This window comes from Anomalospiza imberbis, chromosome 5, assembly GCF_031753505.1.
Source record: "Anomalospiza imberbis isolate Cuckoo-Finch-1a 21T00152 chromosome 5, ASM3175350v1, whole genome shotgun sequence".
Taxonomy (NCBI): domain Eukaryota; kingdom Metazoa; phylum Chordata; class Aves; order Passeriformes; family Viduidae; genus Anomalospiza; species Anomalospiza imberbis.
In genome coordinates, this window is record NC_089685.1 from 47,863,474 (window position 1) to 47,887,826 (window position 24,353).

Below are 24,353 nucleotides of genomic sequence, written 5' to 3' on the forward strand. Positions count from 1 at the left end.
CAGAATCATCAAAAGGTCCTTTGTTATCCAACCTGGGACTTCACAGTAAAGCAAATATTACAGACTTCACTGAGGCACAAGGTTTGTATGAGCTAAAGGAAGGTTAAAAAAAAAATTAACCCAGAATTCAGCAATGACTTAAGCAAGGTCTGGTGCATTAAATTTTAAGAGACATAATAAAAGTGTCTAGCACCTGGGATATACTTAAATCCTGATGTTTCAGAGGGGCTGATTTCTGAACTGGCTTCAGGTCCTTCAGACAAATGCTGCTGTGGCTAAGAGAGCAGCTCTGCTCTTCCTGTGTTTGGCATCTGGGCATGTGCTTTTGCTTTGGCCACGCAGGGACCTGGGCACCATGCAGCTGGTACAGTGCCAGCAGTGCCACAGAGGGGAGGTCAGGGATAGGGCAGCTGGGAAGGAGTGGAGCCGTTCTCTTCATTACCCTCAGAGCACAGAAATCAAGTTAGGTTCTGAGCCAACACCAGTTGTAGTCTCTGCTGAAACTGGTGTTCCCACTGGCTCTGCTTGGTGATGAGCTGTGTAAATGTCACCACGAGGGCAGCTAAGTCAGTCTGTTTTAAGACTGGTGTGGTACAGTAGATGAATTTCACCCCTGTCAAAATGAGTGTCAGAACTGCCCTGGCCGTTTTACAGGGGATGGTGTTTCTGGTAGTGGCAGCCTCCCAGCACGTATTTAATGTGCACATCTATAAAGGGCAGATGTAAAATCAACTCCCTCACACATAACAATCCTGCAGAGCACACAATTCCAGATCGTGCCACAGCTTCACCTCCACATCTAGATCAGGGCTTTGCCTACATCTGCCTTTGGGCAGACCCTGGAGCTCCCTGAATGAACACTTGCTGTGTACTGAGGATGGCTGGTCTGTCCTGAGCATTCAGAGTGCCACTTCATAGATCCCACACAGCAAAGCAGTATTGGCCTCATCAGCTTTGTCTTTGAAAGGCCACATCTTCTAGGCTGTCAACATGCACCTGTGCCTTACACACAACTAACTGTTAACTCGATAAGAAGACAACTTAAAACATTACATTACTGATGTAGTATCAAAATTTGAAGTGTGGGTGCACTTTACAGTCTGTGGTTAGAGCTCACCCATTTGCCATATTTTGTTGTGTGTTCCTCCTTTACGGTTAGGTAATTATTTATCTCACAAATACTCAGTTTGGTTAGGAGCCTTTCTTTGTGTATAAGTTTTCTTTACACCATTCTAAAAGAAAAAGGGGTTAACTTACACCACCATCAAAGTTCAGGATAATTGTCTAACTACCACTAAGAGCTTGAAAAAACCAGCTGAATCTTCTGAAAGAATTATGTCATGTGCAAAATGAGAACTGTTAATAAACAGAAGTTATTCTGAAATAATTTCAGAAGAACAGTTTCCTTGAAAGCTCAGAATTTAAAATCCCTATTTTGTACAGATACAATATAGTACCACCTGCATGGCAAACATTCTCTTACCGGGCACTAAAAACTACTCCCCTGGGAGAGAGGGCAGCAGACACACCTTCCACATTCCTGTGTCTCCTTTTACAAGTTTGTCATTGGAGAAGCATCCAGAACAACAAAGCTACTACTACAGAAAATTCTGTTATTCTTGGCCAACGGGGTAATTCATTAGCAGCTGTTAAAAATCAACACTGTGATGATACAATATGAAAACACTCAGGGAATAAAAATTAAAGGGAGAAGGAAAGCTTCAATTCAACACTTTTGTTGATATACTCTTAAAATTTGCATTTCTGACTGCCTATACTGGAATCCCCAAATTTTTTCTCATGCCCTCTTTATATAAACACTGGTTATTTGCTTTCTGTTTTGCCCTCTCACTGTATTATTTTAAAACGGTGGGTTTGGTCTTTCTGGTCACATCAACTTTACAAGAGTTTGTACCCTGGATCAAAGTCCTCAGAATTGGTACTCTCCAGCCCTAACAACACAGTGCTGGTGGTGATACTGCAAGTGCTTTACTGGACAGAGCTATTGCCTGCTACTGAGATGTTTCAAATGGGAGCAAAAACAAAAAGTCTTTTAAAATCTTGCTAAAAGGCATAGGTCGGTCTCTGAAGCCCACTCAGCACCTTGCGTGATCAGTCCTCAACTTATTACTACTTGGGATAGGTGAGGTTTGAAAGCTGGGGCTCAAGCTGGAGTTACAGTTAAGAAAGGTTCCCTTAGGATGAAAAGGGGAGAGGCCAAGACACAGGAAAGAAGTCAGATTCTGACATGTTAGGTTCATTCTCCTAGCAGTAATTAGTAACTCTCAGTACTTACCTATCTACAGCTTCTTTAAAGTGTCCTGTGTCCATGCCAGCTTTCTCTGAAGTCACCAAGAACCAAACCAGGTGGAAAATGTACCCTGATGCTTACTTTACCACAGCATGGATGAATGCTACTTTTAATCACAGTATTCCCTTCCCTGGAAAGGGGGAATACATAAAGGTTTTTTGTAAATACAGCCACCCGACATGGCAAATGTCAAGATTTTAATGACACTCACTTCCATTACTTTCCATCTTCAAAAGGCTTCCCACTGGTTAAAATATTTGGGAGTGACGACTGTTCAAAAATGCCCTGTGAAGTAAGTGCTCCAAATATAAAGCTATTTTCTGGCATTCTCTCCCTTGACTTCAACACCCCAAACCCTTAGAATGGGAGATGTATTCAATCACTGCCACACAGTCCTGGCATATTAAAAACTGTTTAACGACTACATGGTTAGCAGGTAGGTACCTTTGCTGCTTAATTTGTCCAGCATTTTACTGTGAGTGAGATAACTGGCTCAGCCTCCAGGCTTGGCAGGGTAGGTGCATGTCTGCCACTTCAGCCTTGCTTTGCTGCTCTTACATGCCACACTTCAACCAGATTTTTTTTTTCTTTTAATCCAGCCTTTAAGAATTTATTTCAAAGCAGCTCCCATCTATGGGATAATTACACTTAGTTAGCTGTACTCAACACCAATTTCATAACATGCCACAAACAGGTGCCAATTAAATTCCTTTATTGGAGACAGAAACATTGAATAATTACAGATTTGATGAGGAAAACTGCAAATAGTATAGACTGTTTCTACTGCCAGCAAAATACAGTTCTTACAGGTTTTACAGACATACAAATATAGTGCTTCTTTCATGCCAGATGGTCGCTATGTAACAATGCCATTAGGAGCTCTAAATTGTGCTTCTACAAAACCTTTAGAGAAGAATGAGGTAGAGTTTCCTTTAGTTTATCCAGTATTTTTTCACACATCTGTCCTTTACTGCTTTTATATGCTTCAGATTCTTGTAAAATACCCAGTTCACTTTCAACATTTGAGAAAACAGAGACCCATCAGAGGTGTTTACTTCTCCCTCCCTAAGTTGCTAATTTCCCACTGCTTATGTGCTACAATTTCAGTAACCACTACTGCACCCTTCTAAATGCCTCAAAGGTCAAGCAGGTGGGGACTTCTGGCTTTCCAACAGAAATTGTTTGAAAATAGCTTCAGATGAAACTCTAACTTGTCTCCATCATGGCAAAGAACCTTCTACATTTTGTCACTCAGTGGCCAACGTGAGTCCAAGCAATCTCCCCGGGAGACAAAGGGAATAGATCCACTCTTTGTGAACATCCTGGACTATGAAATAGTGTTAATGATGTGTTTGTCTCCTGCTTGCAGCTCTAGCCAACCACTGGGCTTAACACAAATTATGGGAAGAGAACACATCAGTGACCTGTTAGATGGTATGGAGCATTAGCTGTTTGACCAAATATTCCACTGTTGGACAACACATAAAAGGATATTGCAGCTTTCAGTGAAGATACAGGGGCCCAGGCCGAAAACGTAGGCACAGATGGAGGTGTTTAAGCAACTGAATAAGAGCATTTTTAAATACCAACAGCAGTCTCTGATCCTGCTGGATTTTTGGTGTGCCAGGGTGGTGCCTCAGTTGGACTGAACAAGAGTGGCTATGACGTGCTGCTGTCCTCCTTCCTTGCTGACCTGATGGGTATTTTCACTCTTGCTCCTGGCATGCCTCTTCCTGACACAGCAGACTTTTCACTCACTGCTCTGGTCTTTGCTGTCAGCACTAAGTGCTTTGTTTAGTACAAGCAGGGTGCAGTTATTTCACCCAAAGTTATCACGATTCTAGTGGTGACCAAATCAAAGTGACCAGGGTATTTGGCATACAGGAAGGAGGTGATTACATAAAGAATAAGGATGTTTGCTTTCTTCCTATAAGCCACTGCAATATGATAGTGTAAGGTAATAGTTCAGCAACACTGTATCAGAACTCTAAAATTAAAAACAAAATTTTTATAAAAAGGTGCAAAGTTTAGAAGATTCCATGTTCATACCTCGATCGCTTTGATCATAAAAGGACAGAAAATCTTTTTCTGCAGGACACTACTGCCTGAGAAAAGCTTCTGAGCTCCTCTACCTCCCCCTGAAATGACTGCTCTAAGCCTGATAGAATCAAGAACTATACAGAGTTAGAGTTAAGAGAACCAGCTCTTAGAAACTTCCCCAACTCTTACTTAGGAAAACAAGCAATAAGCTTATTTTATCAACTATTCCCTGCATACAACTTTGGTAAAAACCAAAAATGGCCAGTGGTGGTAAACCAAAATTTGGAACATTAGTGAAATGCTTGCACAAAGTTGTCTTCCCTGTTTCTATCTTAACTTTACCCAGCAGGTATTTTAAATGCTTTAAAATTTTAAATCAGTGTCTTAAATCTTCCCTAAGATCTTCTCATGAACATGAAATTTAAGAGACATTTTTTTTTTTTTAAGCATGGCATGAAAATGCAGGATTGTGGTAAAAATCAGACATGAAAAATTAAATTTTAAGATAAACAAAGAGTAAAAATTCATGTTCAGAGGGAACCATGCTGTTACTACTGGTGAATATAATTACCCTTACTTTTTTAGTATGTGTGGTTACCCTTGCTAGTGTGATTAGTGAGATTTCTGTTTATCTGAGCTACTAATTCCAAAATTTAATTACAAATCTATTGACTAATCTTATTTCAAATCTATTTACTGTTGTAATTTAGTATTGCTCCATATCTGCTAAGTCCCAATGTCCTAATGTACTTGACATGACTGTTCCAGTTCAAAGTAACGGCCAAGTTAGTTTTGTTAGTTTTTTATGGAGCTGGGGATATATCTGCAAGTGTACTATAGATGGCACTCAGATTTTGCACAGTCAGACAAAATATTCTGGAATTCCTACTAATAAGAATCATGCTCAAAGCAAGGCATGGACAGGAGGACTGCTACAACAGTATTTTTCACCAATGCAATGTCAGTATTCTCGTCTGCTCTTATCACTAAAAAATACAAATAACTTATTAAGAAGAATTTGAGCTTAAATTATTTAGGACCTATGAATTATTTTTCCAAATCTTGAGGTTAGAGACAAAATACAGTAAAACACAGGTCTTCCACACCTCCAAATTGGTAAGCATTGCAGTTCAGCAAATTTTTGGTCAAGATGGTTAAAGAGATCTGTCTCAGTGCTACATGACCAAGTGCACCTCTAAGACAGTCCCATGCTCATGACTTTACATTGAGAGGTGTCATGATTCCTTCAAGCATCACTTTTCTAATAGGATGGCCCAGTCTGAGATGAAGTTCTCTTGTCAAGATCATTCTGTATGTTAATTTTTATATTCTACATTTGTTCCACATTTATGGGTTTATGCAGCAAACCTTGAATGTATTTTTCATTTAAATAATGTTTTTCCCTGCATAACCAAGTTATTCTATTCTAATGTAATCCTTGAAATACTGGACTTTACATGGCATATTTCTTGTTGCTTAAAAACTTTTTCTGGAAAGCTTAATTTGATCTGTAATGAAAGACAGTTTTTAAGCAAAAATTTGGATTAGAGTTAGAAATGGTATAAGTGGCAGTACTACTACTTTGCACTCAGAGTTTAGGTAACTTGTCCAGGGTCACAAAGTCAGTGTCAGTCTGTTCAGGGACTACAATTCTGATCCCTCAACAGCTGGAATATAAAAAACTTCCTTTTTTGTTGTTGGGTTTTATTTTTTAACTGTCACTACTGCTAAAAGCAAGAAGAATGCAAATTTGCTTAAACAGTCACTTTTAGATGTGAGACAACAATAGAAGGCTGGGGAAGAACGGGTGCAAGGGAGAGAAAGACAGCAAGGAACAGGGCAACAACTATCTCAGGGCATCATTTACAGCTGCCACCTCTCAGGACATCAGCCTGCCACCAGAACATTAAACTTATCCTCTGTAGGGTGCATCCCATGCAGGGAAAGGCAGTGTACCACAGTCTGCCAGGCTGTGCCACCAACTCTGGGCACCTCTGTGTTCTATTCCAGAGCAAGGCACAGTGAACAGACAGCTCACACTCAAGGAACCTGCTGGGATTACGCAGATTGTTTTGGAGAGGCCATTGAATTCAAGAGGGTTTCTGCTCTAATTAAGCAGCTCTGAGATCAGTCACAGCTGTTTTTCTGTCTACCTCTTGGAAGACAGACATTTCAAATAACTTGCACTACAAATGAAGACTTTCAAGTATCACATTTTTCCAAATTACCATTCTTCATGCCTGAGGATAAATAATAAAAATAAGTATACAGGAAAGAACCTATGATATCTCTATGTTGAATTAGGCAAACCCAAACAAGAGGTTATGTACAAAGAGGAGGAGTGGCTGATAACTGCTTTTTGGCTTGAGATAGTTGAACAGATGTAAACAATAGCTGGGCAGAAAGATCTCACTACCTTGCTTTTGCCCTATCAGTCTTCCCCTCTATACCCCAGAAAAATCATGTTTGTTTTGCCCTACTATGGACTGAACAAGTTATCTACCCTAGGAACCTTCATCAGCATCCTCACCTGGGTCTGTCCCTGCCAATTCTCAATGAATTTGCCCTCCCTGCAGTTAATAATCTGGTTAAGTAATGCCAGTTGCTGAAGCTTATCATAATTCTTGGCACCAGAAGAGCTTGTATGAAATGCCAGTTTCATGAAAATTCTGTTATTTGAAGGACTTTTTTCCTAGTCATGAATCACACTAACCAAACTGAAAATTAAGGACATGCTCAATACTGAAAATAATAATCAAAAGGACGGAGAAGAAAGAATGTATGAAAATTAGATTTCATTATTATAATTTTAAAGTACCAGTGTTTGTAAAACATAAGCATGTGAAAGGCTGAATCTCATTTGATCAACCCAATTAAACATTAAATAATTGCAGCCAATTATGCAAATATCACACAACAATATAAATTTGTTGATCTTTTTTGAACAGTTTCAAATTTTCCTAATGTTAGACTATCTTATGTCTTAAATTATCAATTACCAGAACCATAACTAAGTGAAGAAGAATGGATAATTGCCTAGTTATGATGTACCATACTCTTTCTATGTAAATCTGTTGCAATTAAACAAAAAGGGCACATGGAGAAAAGATGTGCAGATGTTCTTTTACAATCTGTTACTAGCTCAGGCAATACCATAGTTCCCTCCTAAATTTTACAAGTGAAAACAAGGAGAATGCAATATCAAGTACTGATTGTTATTTACACATGTTATTTCTTTCCTTTGGTTAATGGGATAAAATGCACTGCCAGAATTCAGAGTAGGACAGCATGCAACATCAGAAGAATTTCCTGCACTATACTGACTGTCAGCTCTCTTACTTAGGTTTCAAAGTTAAAAATCTAAAACCTATTCCCCTGGATTCCACTTGGAAACATGCATGGCCTTGAGTTGACACAGACAGAGCAAGGCAATTAACCAAGAAGTTAAAGATAACAATTAACATACACACATTCCATGTTTTCATTCTTCCCTGGAGAAAAGACCACTCATTTCTGTGGGTCACTGCATTATCAACTCTCCTCATTTTGAAGCCTCCATCATCAGAAAAAAGAGAGGTGTCTCTCTGGTCAGTGCAGGAAACAGTGCAAAACACAACAAATGAAACCACCTGGTTCCTTCATATTAAATTACTTGCAACCAATTTAAGAAAGGTTTTACACAACTTTCAGGTTTACTGTTCAGTAAAATAATTCTTCTAACTGGTCCTTGTTCATTCTGCCTAGTGAACAGATTGCTGCTGGTATACTGAGGCCTTCATGGGGATTTTTTTATATATGGTATCATTTATCAACTCTGTCAAAGCTGAAATGTTCAGGTATTGCACAACCACTTTGCCATGCATATGAAGTCAGATATTTTCACTTTTCCATTTGCTGCTAAAGCAAAGATGAACTTAAGGGAAAGAATAGATTGTTCAGTATCAGTAAGCCACAAATGGTTGCTCATTACATCATCTTTAGAGAGCTCCACGCCACATTCTGGTTAAAGGCACTCTTTAATTTTGATACTGGCCTCATTGGATAAAATGCTCTACCCCATGTTGCACCTTGACATATTCCCCATGTTTATTTTTCCAGCCATCTAATTAAATAAAAGGAAAGACTACTAATTAAAGGAAAGACTACCAGCAGCATATAACACATAGTAAGATACTAAACAAAGACCAGCACAGGATACAGATTCAAATGGTCACAACACTGTGGCTACTGTGAGTGAAACAACATTTTGTGCTTGCAGTTGTAGACTAAAGAAAAAATTATCCATCAATTTTTAACAATAGTTACATTGTCAGAGAGAACCTTCAACTGTTCTTCATTAAAAGATCAGACTGGACTGCAGTCAAAAACAGGAAAAATCATGATCTGAGGGAGCAGAAGAAAATGATGGCTAAGGAAGGGTCTTCAAAATGTGACCAAAAATGAACAGGAAGCCGTAAGGCTGCTCTTCATCAGCTGCATAAGGCATGGATGGTCCACTAGAAATTATATTTTGCCTTTTTAAACTATGTTAACAAATGCCAGTAATTACAAAGGACTTAATAGGCATGGGAGAGATACTGTTGGTCTTACAAAAATTAAAGTGCTAAATGTTTTCCTTAATACTGGTGCATCTCTACTGCAAACTAGAACAAGAAATGTTTCACTTTTACTTCTTATAGGACTCCAATAAAATGTCAATGTAGTTCTGCCAGTTTTATACTGAAGTAGCACTTTGGAACATTGATACAGAATACGGTTATCCTTTTTGGCAAGAGGTATCTTAAAGCTGTTCAACAAAGCTGTGTGCAGAAGGAGAAAGCTAATAAATATTGAAGGATGGTCATTAGTGAACATTTGCAGAAGTTACTATCCCAGCTATGGACTACATGCTCTGTATTGCTTCCAAAGAATCAAGACTGCTTGTGAGAAAGCAGCATTCCATGAATTATCTGCTTAACCAGAATGAAATCAGGGTTTGAATACGAACCTCTTTCCTTCTAGACATTTTCTGTTGACAACACTGCTTGTTCCTTAACAGGAAGGCCCTTCTACAGTACATGTGTCAATGGAGGCTGGATACAGCAAGTAAGTGAAAGAGACAAGGAAAACATTTTTTCTGATCTAAATTATGTGAGTGGATAATGGAAAAAACTCCTCAGTTCAAAGGTTTGGTTGCTGTGAAGAATGGTTCCATTTTCACAGCCAAAGTTGTCTAATTTCACTTTCTAGACACTCACCTGAAGGCAACACTGTGTGTTGTCCATTTTGGCTCTGCAGAGCCCAGCTCTGCTAGGCCAAAGGGGAATTTTCATCTCAGCAGGGCCTGATACAGCCTCTTAAATCATGTCTAGAAGGATGTACTCAACTCTTAGAGATGAATGCACTGCCCAAGCAGCCACTGCAAATCCCCAGAGAGGGAAGGGCAATAATCTAGCAGGGACGATCTTGCAGGCTAGACTGACTCAGAGAATTTTGGGCTAAAGGCCAGAGTTATTGGATAGAGTATGAGGGCATCTACCAGGCTATGCAAACTCAGGAATCTCCCATACAAGTAGAGTATGAAAGAACAGAGTGTATGGCTAAGAGTGTTTCCCAAACACAGAGCAAAAGGCAGAATAATGCCAACAGAACCCCGTGGGCAGCTAACAGGCAACATCCTCACGTGACACATGTTCTGTTGGTGGTGGCAGTAAACAAACCAAACTGAAGAGCAGCTGAAGAGCATTTTACAAGTTTCCAGAGTCTATATAAGGAGGCACTAAGAAAACCATTGGGAAGGTTCTATTGCTAACATTTAGCACCTCTACCAAGAAGACAGGCTTCTACCAAGAGGATTACAGTAGAAATCAAAATGATTGTGTTCATGTTTGCCAGATTGTGGAAACAATCATCCTGGGGAGCAAACTGATACTGGGACTATGCTATGCACCGGCAGTTAGAGAATTTGTCATTATTCAGATGTCAGGTCTGTCTGGAGGGTCTGAACTCTGCCATCTTCATGACACCAGCACTGCCCAGTCGCTGTCTTCTCTTCCATACTGAAACAAAGCAAAAAATGAAGTTTAAGAATAAAAGTAAAAAGAATCAGTGTACGTTTGTGATAACTTCTTAGGTCTATCCTCAGAAATGTTCATTTTCACTGCTCTGATAGTAGTTTACACTATTTTTTATACCTTTACTTGCCTTTGATTTGGCCACAGACTAAAGACAGCTTGCTTTACCCGTATTACAATAGCTGGTTTAGGAAGAAGCAGTGCTGATCCTCATTACAGATGACACAGAACAGTCCTGCTTCACTTCCATCAGTTTAATGCAGTTACTCCCCGAGGCCTGCTCACTAATTCACTCATAAGTATGCCCCTGTGAAGCAGGGACTTCATAAAAATAGGGTAGCTGGACAGGACCAAATGCAGATCCGAACCAATGTGGTTAATCATACATTCTCCGTTTATTGTTTATACAATAGCAGTTTATATACACTTCCAGATAGTTTACAATCGTGAGCACACTCTCACTGGCAAGCAAACATTGTTTGTCTTTGTCTTAAGGTGGCTGAAGTTTCACACCGCAGACCTATACTAATTCACACCTAGATAGCTCAGTACATTGTGTTATACCTTAACATAATTTCTGACTGCGCCACACACTTATTTCTGACTGCGCCACACACTTATTTCTGACTGCGCCACGGGCTTCAAGGCCTCACCGAGGCCCACATCCGAGGCCTAGGCTGGGGTAGCTCAACCTTCACTCTAAACATACAGATCGTGTCCTCTTTCTCTCAGAAATTCTGCTCAAGCTCCAATAAACAAACACATTTCATTTTATTTATTTTTATTGTCAAGGTGGCTTTTTATTACACCATTTTGATTGAATGTGAAATAAAACCATCACAAATACCACAGAGTACAATTAGGGAGAATTGTAATCCAAAATGAAACAAGTTGTCTTTCCGTACAGAAGCGAATGGGATCACCAAGCAGAAATGAAGGCAACCTATGGCATACAGCCATATCCACTTCCAGGGGAGGATTCAGCCCCAAGGCAGCACTTTGGATAGCTAGACTGGTTCCACGTTCTAAAGCTCTGTCAGAAGCCCTGTAAACAATGCTCCAGAGAGACCCCAAAACACACACAGGGCTCAAGTAGTTAAATAATTCAGAGGTGGAGAGACAGCAGCAGATGGGAGTCCTTTCCCTTATAGTGTTATACTCAGGGAGCTTGAAAACACCTTCAACCAAGAAATGAAAACAGATTTTAGAGGCTTTATGCAGGCTAAAAAGATCACTTAATTTCTCCAGAGTGGAAAAAGTTCCTTCTATACAGGTTCTGCATCAGCAGGAAAAGAGATAACAGGTCACTAAAGCAGGGAAAAGACAGCAGCTCCAAATCAGGATGAGCCAGAAGAAACACACTTCTAGATCCACAAAGGATTGCTGTTTAGTGGGATCGTGTTTTACTCCTTACTCCATCAGGCAAGGGCTCTAACTGACCTACATAATTATCACATCTACTCCTTCTTTTCATTATTAATTCTGCTGCTCCTGTTCTGCAGTTGCAGTTATTTGAAAATTTTGTTACCTTTAGGCAGCAGTATCATCTGATGCTCTGATACAGAAATTGTTGCAAGAACCAGTCTGAGTTGCCATTTGACAAGAGTTTGCACCTGCTTCCAGAATTAAAAGGGGAAGGTAGCTGCAATACCACAATGAAAATAATTTCTTTCTGCAAATAAAAGCAGATTTAGCTTCCATTTTTAATTCTGTCAAGGGCTTTGTGATCTCAGGCTAGTCAATCCGGTCCCTCTTCCACTGTCCATCACATCCAGGTCATTCTTAGTAAAAATTAACACATACATGGTCCTTTCCTGCTTGTTTTTCACTGCCCAGAGAAGGAAAAGGGGTTTGATTAAATGTCTCTTCTCTGCTGTCCTGCCTGCAGTGTTTAAATGCATTTAATAACATGTAGCATAAGCAGTATATCTTATTTTCTATCCATTGCTTCCAAGCTGCAGCTTAATCCATGTCTAAAAGGGCACAGCAAAAGCTTTTTTATTCTCAAAGCATGGATGCAAACCCACAGAAACATGAGTGGTATTCCCAGAGAAAAGAACCTCATGCCTAAATCTTCCAACTCCAGCAGCTATGGAAGAGTGTACTATCACTGAGTCATTCATAAGCACACTAATAATTTATATCATGTATGTTCTTTAATTTGAAGTCTTTATCAGCCTTTAGTAATCATGATATCTAATCAGTGACAGGAAGGGAAATGTGTATTGCAGTGCCACCACCATCTCTTTCAACTGGCATGAGAAATTGAATCAGTTTCTGAATGAGTTTCTAATTTGTCACTGCAGCTCTGGTTCCACTGAACAGCTGCTCACATCTAAAGACATCCCATTGAACACGGCAGACTTGCAAGAGAGCAGCATGAAAACAGACTTGGAAACACAACAATGAAGAGAATATGAAAATAATAAAAGCAGCACGTACACTCTACACAAGGGAAATGGTATAATGACAGTGGATACGAAGCCTGCACCTTCTGGTCACAGGTTCACATGCAGGACATGGTGATGCTGAGAATTTCTACTTTTTTACAAATTCCCATGGTTCAACATGAAATAGATACACTGCCCCAGTTCAGGCAGCAGAATAGCACAGAGGCCAAATCTGTGTTTGACTGCTATTTCTATTGCACTTTATTCCTCAAAACCGGAAGATTCTTTGGAATTACAGCCTCAGATTGTCCAAATGATATGACAATAATCCAGTGATAATGCAAAGAGATCTGTTATTTTTTTCTCCTGGTAGAGAATTTAGAAGATCTTGATCAAAGATTCTCCTTTTACTTTTTAAGGTTATTATGTAGTCCACTTTTTATGTTGCAGCATTGTTTTCTGTGCAACATTGTGGGGTCCTTCTGGATATAAGCCCATCTCTCCACAGATAGAAAAGTGCAGAAACACAACCAGCAACCACTGATTGACTCTTAATGGGGAAGCAACTACCAATCTCTTTAAAATCAATGATTTTAAAAATGGTTTTCAATTATTATGTCTTCTAACTCTCCTGATTTTTTTAAAGAAGGAAGAGTATCCAGAATTAAGCATATACTTAACAGTCCAGCATTTTCCAGGAATAATAAAATTATTCCTGGCATGTAACAGATGAACACAGACTACATACACAGCTGAAAGGTGAAAAGGTCCACATCAACAGGAAAGTAAAGTGAAAAAGTCCCAGAAAAGTAATGTTTAGTAACAATCCACACACTTTTTCAGCCTCCTCCTGAGCCTTGGCTGGTGGTGGAACCCCAGGGTGATAAGGCAAGAGGTAGAGGGCATGAACTGATGCCCACAAAGTTCCACCTGAACATGAGGAAGAACTTCTTTATCATGCAGTGACCGAGCACTGGACAGATTGTCCAGAGAGGGTGTGCAGTCTCCCTCACTGGAGATATTCCAAAACGGTCTGGACCCACTGCTGGGCCATGTGCTCTGGGATGACCCAGCTTGAGCTGGGACCAGATGACCACTGTGGGCCCTTCCAGCCTGACCCATTCTGACACTCTGTGATCAGGGAGGGCATGGAAGGACCCCTCAGGGAAAAGGCTGGATACCTTTGTCGTACACTGCTCACTGTCTCAGTGAAAGACACAGATCACAGGATTACTGGCAGGAACATAAAAATTTTAGTGGCAAATCTAAGAATACTTGGAGCCAAAAATGTAGAACGGAAACCATCAATTTGAAGAAATCCTGGCAATACTGCCAAGCAACTGCTATCAGATCTTAAATAAAGGGGCTTTGTAAAGGCCCTTCTCCTACCCTCAAATCCCCCACACCATAAACTACACTAAATAAGGAAAAAAACCCAGGCAACTTTAATAAGAAGGACCAGCACCTGCTGCTCATTGACTTTACCTGAGATGGTTCCTATGCCCAGACATGGAGATAAAACACAGATTCCAACCAGACTTTAATGTTAGCACATGACAGAGAAGGGAACTCCTTTAAAAATGAGAAGTGACCGTTTGATTGGAAAGATAACGAGAAATGGAAATTGTGATCAGCTGGCTGTGCCTAGTGAGTGTTTAATTGCCTTATTGATTAACCTGTACTCTTTTGTGATTGTGGTTAAGATGCTTCATAATCCTGTCTTTTTCCCTTAAAAAGCAGCCTCTAAAAACACTATTAGACTTCATTGATTACAATAGTATCTTGCTACTCTTATCCACCTTCCAAGATGAGTAGGGAAAAATTATACTATACTTCATCTCTACTATACTTTCTCAAGGTAAGAAAATTGGCAGAATAATCACACTAGACAAAAGGGTCTACATTACTATATAATGCCATCTATAGCATCACTACCAAAAATATTATTTTCCACTCCTTTCAAATGCTCACCTTTTATTATTTTACCTGGTTATAGAAGAGAAAACACCTTACCTGGATATCACTTAGCTTATTCAGGAAACGGGTTGTTAACTCAGGCCCATTCTCCATAGTTGGGATGTGCAAGTGCTGGCATGGAATAAAGGAGAGGGAGAAGGGGAGAGAAAGAGAATAACATGTAATAATAGCTTTACATATATATGAATACGTTATGGTTGCCAAAATTTTTAATAAATATTTATCATGCTGGCTAGCCCTCCTTATGAGAAGGAAAGAGTGGTTAGTTTTGGGCTTTTTGTTGGCTTGTTGGTTGGTTGGTTGGTTTTTTTTAAACAGGAGGGTGTTGCTAAGCCAGTGAAAAGTTATAGAGTTAAACTGTTATGCTCCTGTTCAATAAAGGCTAATCTAAGCCTATCAAGATATCTGTCTGAAATGGAAGGAATATTGTGCAAGCAAGAGTAGTAACATTATATACAGTATTTCATTTTAAAGTATATTGTGTAGAAACACAACACTTATTTACAGTACTTCTCACTCAGCACCTCGAAGTCTCATTATCTTAGCATCAGGCAATATCAATATATCTATTTTATTTTATTCATTCAGGAAGTATCATCTAACAGACATTTATTGTACTTATCATGTTTAGTGGACAAAGCACAATCCTTTATGCAGCTGCACTACCCCCTAGTCCTCTGAACTAACTTTGTGCTGACTAAATAGCATCAAATCAGCTTTAACAGTCTGAATGCCTGGGAAATTCCACCTGTGCAGGAGAAATCTCCCATATGGTGAACAGTGGGTGAAAGCAGCTGTGCACTGTCTTGAAACAGTTCTACCACCAGAGCTGGGATCCCTGCAATGAGGGGGGAACAAGAGAGGAACTTGAGAAGAAAGGACAGCACTGGTTCAGAAATTTGGTTCCCTGTAAAAGTCTTTTCTGTCCTCACCCTTTGCAGGTACCTTAGCAAAAAATACTGAATAAAAGAAATGTGGAAGAACGTATTCTTCTACATTTGCAAACAGGCTGGGAACTGGTTTTTTCTTTCACCTTCTCAGAACTTGAGATTTTATATTTTCAGCTATTGGGAAAAACCCCAGATGACAAAAGTTCCCTTCTGATAACCAGTAACTCATTTGGGAAGCAACACACTGACACTGTTCATCTTTCCAGGCAGTGCACCTTTTCTACCTTCCTTGGCTTCAGTTGCAATTAACTGTGATAAAATTTGGAAAAAAGAAGGAAAGGGGTAAAAAGAAAGAGACATTTCCTTACCTTGCCTTTATATAAAATTTTAGAGATGGGACATACAATGCAAGCTGTTCCAGCACCAAACATCTCCTTTACTCTGCTCTTTTCCAAGGCAGTTGTCAGATCACTCATGGTGATATATCTCTCAGACACTTTGAATTCTCCCTGCACAAGAAGCAGCAACCATAAATATTGTAAAAAGTTTAAAAACATTATTGTTTTTGTTTTCTACACAGAAACATTTCCAATAGGACTTTTAGCCTAGTGACAATAAGTCAAGTTTTGACTCTGATCTTGTGATCTTTTCAAACATGCCAGTATCACACAAGATAAGATTTTCATCAGAAGAATGCTCTACAAAGATGCCAGTGGTTTGCCAGATGCAATGCTGATGATTAAGTGGCACTTCCCTCTGTTTTGGTGGAGAGTATCAGTATCACATTAGGGAATAACAAAGAAGAAATGTTCAATTGTTATGGGACACTGGATCTCTGTACTCATGGTCTCTAGCATGTTAGAGTTTGTCCAAAAATTACTCAATTATATCAAGAGAGCCTCTGCATCCCACTCTCAGACAATTCCTAAGCAAGATACATTCTGTTGATTAATTTCACCTGCCAGGCCAATTTATGTGATCTATTTTTTAAATCCCTAGTGAAACATTCCACTGTAGCCTGCACACAGCTGTCACATACAAAAATTAAGTGTACTGCAGGTATGAGTAAAGCCATTTGCACTGCAGTCTTAATACTGGAAGTGTTTTACCTTCTACAAGAGTTGAAGAATGCACAAGAATCAACTGAAGGGATGTGTTTCAAGAAAAAAAAATAAACGTCAGACTTCAAAATTCTTATTTCATGTGCATGGTATTCCTGTTATCCCACTCTAAGCATAATCCCAGCCAAATCCAGGAGACAAGATACTGGGCTTGATGAGCCTTTGGCTGTGTAGCATCCTTACTCAGGCTGCAATCAAACCTTTGAATACAACAAGGCAGAGTTTGCTGCATCTCAAGGTATGATCTAGTCTCAAGTGTGCAAATAAACTCTTGGATTGCTGCACTACAGACCAGGAACAGGAACCAGACAGATGACTTCAAGACTGTGGCTGGGCAGGCTGCATGCTTATTAGCAGAAACAAGGTTGGAAGCATGAGAACTAAATGCAGAAATAATGAGCTGATGAGTGAAGAGTAGCTGTGGTCATGCACAGTAATTCTTTGTTTCCTTGCTCTAAGTTGCTGGTACCAGTTGATTTAATGAGAATTTTCATGTTAAATACTGCATGGAGCTACTTTAACAAGCTTGGTATTGTTCTGTGTGACAGGTGTGGGTATTCTGGTGAGGCTCCTGAGAATCCCTGCATTAGCACACCCTGAGCTCCCATTAGCTTAAAGGGACTGAGTGCACGCTCAGCAAGTTTTGTCAGCACCAGGAAGCTGTGTGGTGGGGCTGACAGGCTGAAGGGAAGAGGCGCCATCCAGGGCACCTTGAAAGCAGAGTTTCTGACAGGCTGGACACAGCTCTGGGCAATCGGATCAAGTGGAAGATGCCCCTATTCACTGCAGGGAGGCTGGAATAGATGGCCTTTAAAGGTCCTTTCCAAGGCCAGGCTGGATGGGCTCTGAGCAGCCTGGGACAGTGGAAGGTGTCCCTGCCCATGGCAGGGGCTTGGAATGAGATGAGCTTTAAGGTCCCCTCCAACCCAGGCCTTTGTATGATTCTAGAAAGCCAGACTGGTCTATGATCATATGATTTAACCAAATCAGTTGAACTTTAGGATACTGAGCACCAGAAATGTTTACTTCTGCTGAAGTTATAACATGACAATTGAAACCATTACTGCCAAAACACTCACCCAGTTGCGTGCCAGATCCAAAATGCTTTGCCTTGTCACTCCTGGAAGGATGATGCCATCTAAAGGTGGCGTTGCCAGTTCATTTTCTGCCAAACAAAAAAGCATTGGTTGAAAAACAAACGAAGAAACAAACAAACAAAAGTTTACTTATGTTACACCAAACACATGGTTCCCTTACAACTCAGGATATTCCATGATTCTGTGACATCAAAAACAATCTCTACCCTGTAAGATGCAACATTTATCAGAGTTCTCCAAGAACACAAACAGATACTCAGTTCAAGTAAGTTGTTGTTGAGTGTTTTTATATTAACCTTTTATTATAACCTTTAGATATTAATGTATTAAATATGTTTCTTCCCTGCCCTCTTGGGCAGGGAAGAAACATATTTAATACATGAATATACACACACCTAATGCCTTGCAGGTGGTTTTATTCCTCAGTGCATTGTATGTATAACTGTGTAACTGCACTGTGTTTCCACTGCAAACCATGAAATGCTTCAGTCTCCAGAATCACAAAAGAAAGGCAGCAGGAAAATCATGCCTAAAAATCCCAGGGCACATCACAACTCTCCCTGAAATATTTTACTTAATTCAGGAAAAGGGGATTTAGCATATCCATTTCACAGGAGCAATATGAAACATTTACCAAAAATTTTGAAGTTCATTTAATGAACCAGCAAAGCAGTGGAAATTTTGCCAACCCTCCTTGGGAGGAGACTTCTTAATGATCCTTTGTTGGAGTCCAGACACCCTTTTGCTGTGCTCATTTTCTACTTACACAATTAGAGCAATCCTAAGAAAAATCCAACAACAACAACAATAATTCAAGTGGTTCAGCTGGTTTGGTTTGTTAGCTAGTGTTTCTTGTTTGCTTTTGAAAAAGGGCAGTAGATAAATGTTCATCTAACAAAACTAATGAAATGGTAGATAAATGGAAAACAATAAACACTTGGTGAAACAATCCATGCTCGGTAAATACTTAAAACACAGTTTTGTATATAGACTTTGTTATTCCATGTCATCTCTGCAGCAGAGTTATTTTTTTTTCATTTTAAGCCATCACATAGTGTACTCACTGGTTTCTATTATCAGAGAAGACTGACCTTTTACTCTTTTCAGACAGATGCTTTTAAGACAGTCTCAAATTTGCATGAGAAGTCAAGGTATCCAGAGTCTTTCAGTAGTACTCTTCATATTTTTTCCTAACTATCTTATTTCCATACTTATAATCCTTTTTCTGTCTTTACCTTATAACAATATTATCCCTGCTCAATAAATCCACAAACCATTAAGAATTTTCTTTATTTTTTACCTAGGTCACATAAAAAATCCAATAAAAATCTGAATATATATACCTTATGTCCCCTTTCTCCCTGGCTGCAAAGAGATCACTGAATCCAGGCCTGACTGAACCTTTCTCAAAGGAGAACCTCTCATTAGAATATTTCTACAAATCCTGTGAATATTTGCAGCTGGGTAGAAGAGAGAAACATGGTGTTTGTCCTTGGTGTGTGGGAGCAGGTTGAGCTCAGCTGCTCAGTGCTGTTTTCAGCACTCAAGAAGATGTTTCTGTGCACAAACACTGCCTGCCAGCTCTGGACTGAGAATATCCTGGGCTCCCCCACTCTGCAAGAGGGGGCACTGGGAGTTGGGACAGGATAGGGGAGGTGGAGGATAAATTCATTGAATGTGTTACTCACTGTGCACTCTCTCGGGAAATAATCTGTTACTTTCTAAAGCAGCCACCCCTCGATTTATTAATTTGGACTCTCCTACCAATGCTTCCGTATTCCTCTCATGAGGATCTATACACATATCAGTAATAGGTGTAAACTGCCATACCAAAATGTATAGAAATGTTGCCCTAGAACAGGCTGTATGTTCTGCTCTGGTTTGACTAGCCCACGGTGTCATTCCTCAACCTAGACCAGACTTCTAATTCCATCAGCCCTCTCTTCTTTCTCATACAGTCAGAATAACAGCATTCCCTTTTTGGAGTCTGTCTAGCATCACTCCTATTTGTGATTCATGTCTGGTCCTAATTCTGGCACAGCTATCACAAGGAGAAGACTTTAAAACTTTCCATGAGCCACAGGGCTCACCTGATTCTAAACACTGAAAACCTGATATTCTGCATTTGTGACCCAATCACAATCTAATACACTACTTTCTTTAACAGAAAACTTCAGATGCTGTGGACTTTGACACCAAAGATTGTGATTACACTTCTCTGTCTGGTGATGTTGCCACAGATCTTGCCCAGGACCTTTTTAAGCTCAATAACATACACTAATTGATTTGAGATAGTTTGAAAAGGTGCCAGGCCAAACCAGCTGCCAAACAGCACTGAGCAGACAGGACATGAAAGTCTCAAAATGTTCCAAGCAGGCTGCTCTGTAGGATTTTGTCAAGAGTACATATGATGCCTACCAGCCTGGGGCCACCCAGGGAACATCTGCTCCCTGGTATCCGGCAGAGATGATAACACCATCCATCCAACATGGCATGCCAAAAGCACATCCTCTCTGTGAACTGATGCCAAACCAGGCTCCATATGACATCAGTGTGTCCATCTCCCAAAAAACAGACTGTGAGCTCACAGACCCCACTTGCCTTCTGATTTTGATGGGCTTAAAATGTATAGCTGCAAAAAGCAGGAGAAGAGCATTTGAGGGGAAATGCCAGTGTTTCTCTTCAGCTGACTTCTGTTATAGTTCTACTAGCAGTACTGCCTGCCCAGTGCCCTGTTAAACCTGCTATAGGCTTGTTCTAACAACAGAATTCCATCAGAGTGTTTAAAGGGGTTTTTCAAGAGAGGTCTTCCATGTTACACAATTTCAGCCTTTAAACACCTGTGCTTATGAACACAGAGCAGGTTAAGATTGCACTCCTGGCAGGCCTTCAGGACTAGTCACGCTGTAACTATACTGAGAAATTCAGCCAAATATTTATTTTAGCAAAGTGATACATTCCAAGTGAACTTCCGGATCAAGGAGAACCCAGAAAACCCCGTTTTCACTGATATTAACAGCTAACTACTTCTACCAGTTTGTCCTGGGTCTTTGTCCTTACTTCCCTCAGACTTTTATTCAACTCTTCCCTCATGCAATCACTGCCTTTGTGTCTGTCTGTAAATTTGATTTCCTCGATTACCTTTCCATCCTTTGCTTTGTCTGCCACCTCATTCATTTGCTGCTCTCCCCTCCACTCTATTTCTGGGGTTCTCTACTAGAACAGAAGCTACAATCCTGATTTTGTTAGTACTGTAATTGTACAAGACATTTCTGTGGCACAACTAATATTCCAACTACAGAATATTTAGCAAACTTGCCTTAAATTTCACCTGATTGTTCCAAAGAATTTTTTAACAGATTTACTTTTTAATTGATGAAATTTTGAAGTGGGGACTATTAATCTCCATTTCAATTGCAGCACACAAATATTAAATAATGCCCGAATACTATTCACAATGCCTTAACAATAAAGACAGAAGTAGAGCCCAAATGGTTGCAAATCATTTTTAAGAAATGGACTTTTTCAAAACTGCACACAGATTTCATAGCTAGCAATCTTCAGGTTGGACAGATGTTTAAATTTCAAGGTTTTCCATAAAGTCAAGCCTATATTCTAGGCAGAAGAACAGACATTGCAACAGGAAGTGAGTTTCAATGTCAAGAGCTTCCTGGGATAGTTACATGCTCTGAAGAGGCATGTGGAAGGGGCTGTAGGGTGACTAAATTTTTCACTTAGTGAACATAAATAGGATTTGATGAATTAAGTATTTATGCAATAGAGGGATCCAGTTTTGGCCATACTAAAAGCCTCAGAGCAGCAGTGGGAATACAAGAAAAGTATGGAGCAAGTCATGATGTTTTACCAAAAATTTAGCAGTTTTTTCCCCCTACTCCCTCCTTGATGTTACAAACAAAATATTTTTTCAGGCTCCTCCTGCCATCCAGGACAACATGCCACCTTCAGGCACAAAGGCTGCAGAGAAACATACTCCCATTGGGAGCATGGCTGTCCCCCAGTCCAGGCTTTACTGGGATAAGCCTCTGGTTACAAACCAAGGAGAGCAGTTCATCTCCCAGCAGCAAGCTGAGAACACACAAAGATGGGCATTTTCTTTTGATGATGATCTGCAATTTCTGCCTCACTTTTTTTGATCCCTCTCAGCTGCAGCCTTTTCATAACAAAACCAAACCACAGCCTGAGTGAGTGTCCTTTGTGAAGTGACAGAACACAATGACAAGCACGCAAAGCCACAGGCAGGTATGTGATGACACGCGTTGGCAGCATGGGTGATTCTCAGCCAAAGATCCCACAAATTAAGAGTTACTCAGCACCCTGGGAGACAGCAACGTGCTCCATGAGGATAATGCCCATGTCCTGTGAAATGACTTGCCAGCAGACAGCCTTCTTGGGTGGTAGGAATTACAAGTTGTTTGCTACAGGCACCTCACAATAGCACCATTGAGCACTGCACTGGTGGCACAGTGATTGGCAGGTCTTTGGAACAGCACTGGGCTGCAGCTGCGTCATTCCAGCATATTCCTGGTTTAAGTACAATGAGAACATTGAATTCTAATTATGTCCCTGCTTCAGTGTCCTTCCCTGGGCAGAACGAGCCAAAATCTATTTTCATGTTTTTCCAGCTAAGTTCCACAAGGCATAAATTTGGCCATCTATCTACATTGACAAATAAATGTCTAATATTTATCACTTCATTCATAAAGCTTCAGAGACTCATTCAGCACTGAGGGAGCATTATCCCTCTTCTTACGAATGTGGTAAAGATTTTGCAGAAGAACAAGCAACGGAACTGGAGATGGGAGTCAGGTAGCTGGATCCCAATCACACTACATTACCAAGGCACACTGTTATCCCCACAAAATGCTGCCTGTTTCCTGGAGAAAACTGACAGTTTTCAAAGGTACCCATGGCACTAGAATGAAATCAGTCTGACCCCCGCATCTGCTGCCATGCAAAAATTCAGTAACACTTCCTTTTCTTGGAGAGAAGAAAATTACTTTTATTCAAGAAGAAAGTCTTCTTTCTTCTTGGGAAAAAAAGGGAAGAAAAGTATTTTATTCCCTTGCCTGTAGTCTTCCAAACCAGTTATCAGGTGCAGCTATCACAGCTATCACAAGCATTGAATACTTGCATACCCAGTGGGTGGTTTTGAGATGTTGGCTGTTTTTAATAGTTAGTTTTAATAGTTTAATCAGCATGTACCTTGCTCAGAGGTGATTGTGGGTTGAAAGAGGTAAAAACAGGTTCAAGAATGATGATACATCTTGAAAGCATCTTTAGAGCATTAGTGATACCTGACACTCATTGACATGTTTCTCTCACTGTCACCACTGGACAGAACTTCAAGTTCTTCAAAGAAAACAGTTTTGGATTGGATGCTGAAATACTTCTGGATATGGTTCAGGAATATTTGACTGGCCAGCAAGTGATGATGGGAGCCACTCATACTCAAAGCTACAGAGTCTGAAGAGTTGCACAGCTCTAAGCTGCCTGTTAGCACATCTGCATTGCTTCTGAGCCAACACCAACTTGGAGCCCAAACATCCTGCTGACACCAAAGGTGATGTGTGACCTTGTGCATGGCTGAACTCTGCCTTTCTGAGCGTGTGGACCAGCCCAGCAGTTTAGTCTGTCATCAGCAGGCAGCACTCACAGCTGTTCCAGAATCTCCTCTCTCACAACTAACAGTCACCCAGTAATTTTCAGAACAGGCATTTCCTTTTAAACCATCTTCATTAAAAAGATTGTGATCTGCATTCTACCAATCATTTTGTGAATTACAGTCCAAATCATCTGCTCTGTTAAAGTTTTCACACTTTATGTTACCATACCTCCATCTTCATTTATCCAGTAGAGAAAAAGATTCATTGTTCCAACTTCAGTTATTTGGTGATCTTCTCCATAGAGCCACAAAACCTGCTGGCAGCCAAACTCCAGGGCTTCTTGCTGGGCATAAATAGCAGAACCGTAATTCCTTCAGGGAAAAAAAAAACAAAAACCAAAGAGTTTTGAGTACCTGGTTGGGCATCTTCTCAATTTAAACAAGATTTTGTGCACATCTACCTCATGAGCAAGTGCTCTGCAACAGTCACTGCTTGGCCCTGGGATATTTTCACCGGAAGTACTCCACCAGTATTTTACAAGATTGATTGTACCTACAACCCAAAAACTTTGAAGGGCTGAACAGCACCAAAAACTCACACATATCCATCCAAATTGTATCAAACATACCTCTTGTTCCATATTCTGGACATTCTAATTATTGCAACTAAAAACCCTCAGAAAGCATTTATCTTTATTTAGCAGTTGGCATCCTGGAGAGAGAGCAACAATTCCCCTCCAGGTTTTGGGGTTTTTTGGTGTTTTCTTGGGGTTTTTTGGATGCGTTTTTATTAAATTCATCTGCCTCGTGTCAGATGGGTGATATACGTTAGGTGAAACTCTTGGAGCACA

At 40.1% G+C, this 24,353-nt stretch overlaps 1 protein-coding gene and 1 long non-coding RNA gene across 2 annotated transcripts in view; both read right to left on the reverse strand.

The window, feature by feature from the left end:
- Window positions 1-4,363: 4,363 nt before the first annotated feature.
- On the reverse strand, window positions 4,364-5,994 carry LOC137474167 (uncharacterized). Its single transcript, XR_010999210.1, has 2 exons — window positions 5,443-5,994; window positions 4,364-5,354 (listed from the first exon to the last, which is right to left on the reverse strand). It is a non-coding gene; the product is annotated as an uncharacterized lncRNA (long non-coding RNA).
- A 4,024-nt stretch (window positions 5,995-10,018) lies between these two features.
- Window positions 10,019-24,353, reverse strand: part of BCAT1 (branched chain amino acid transaminase 1) — a 53,902-nt gene continuing 39,567 nt past the window's right edge. Inside the window, exons 7-11 of the mRNA XM_068190467.1 lie at window positions 23,732-23,874; window positions 17,862-17,947; window positions 16,030-16,170; window positions 14,808-14,882; window positions 10,019-10,389 (exon numbers count right to left, since the gene is read on the reverse strand). Of these exons, the coding sequence (XP_068046568.1) occupies window positions 10,348-10,389; window positions 14,808-14,882; window positions 16,030-16,170; window positions 17,862-17,947; window positions 23,732-23,874 (487 nt within the window). The 3' untranslated portion in view covers window positions 10,019-10,347. The remainder of the gene's footprint in view (window positions 10,390-14,807; window positions 14,883-16,029; window positions 16,171-17,861; window positions 17,948-23,731; window positions 23,875-24,353) is intronic.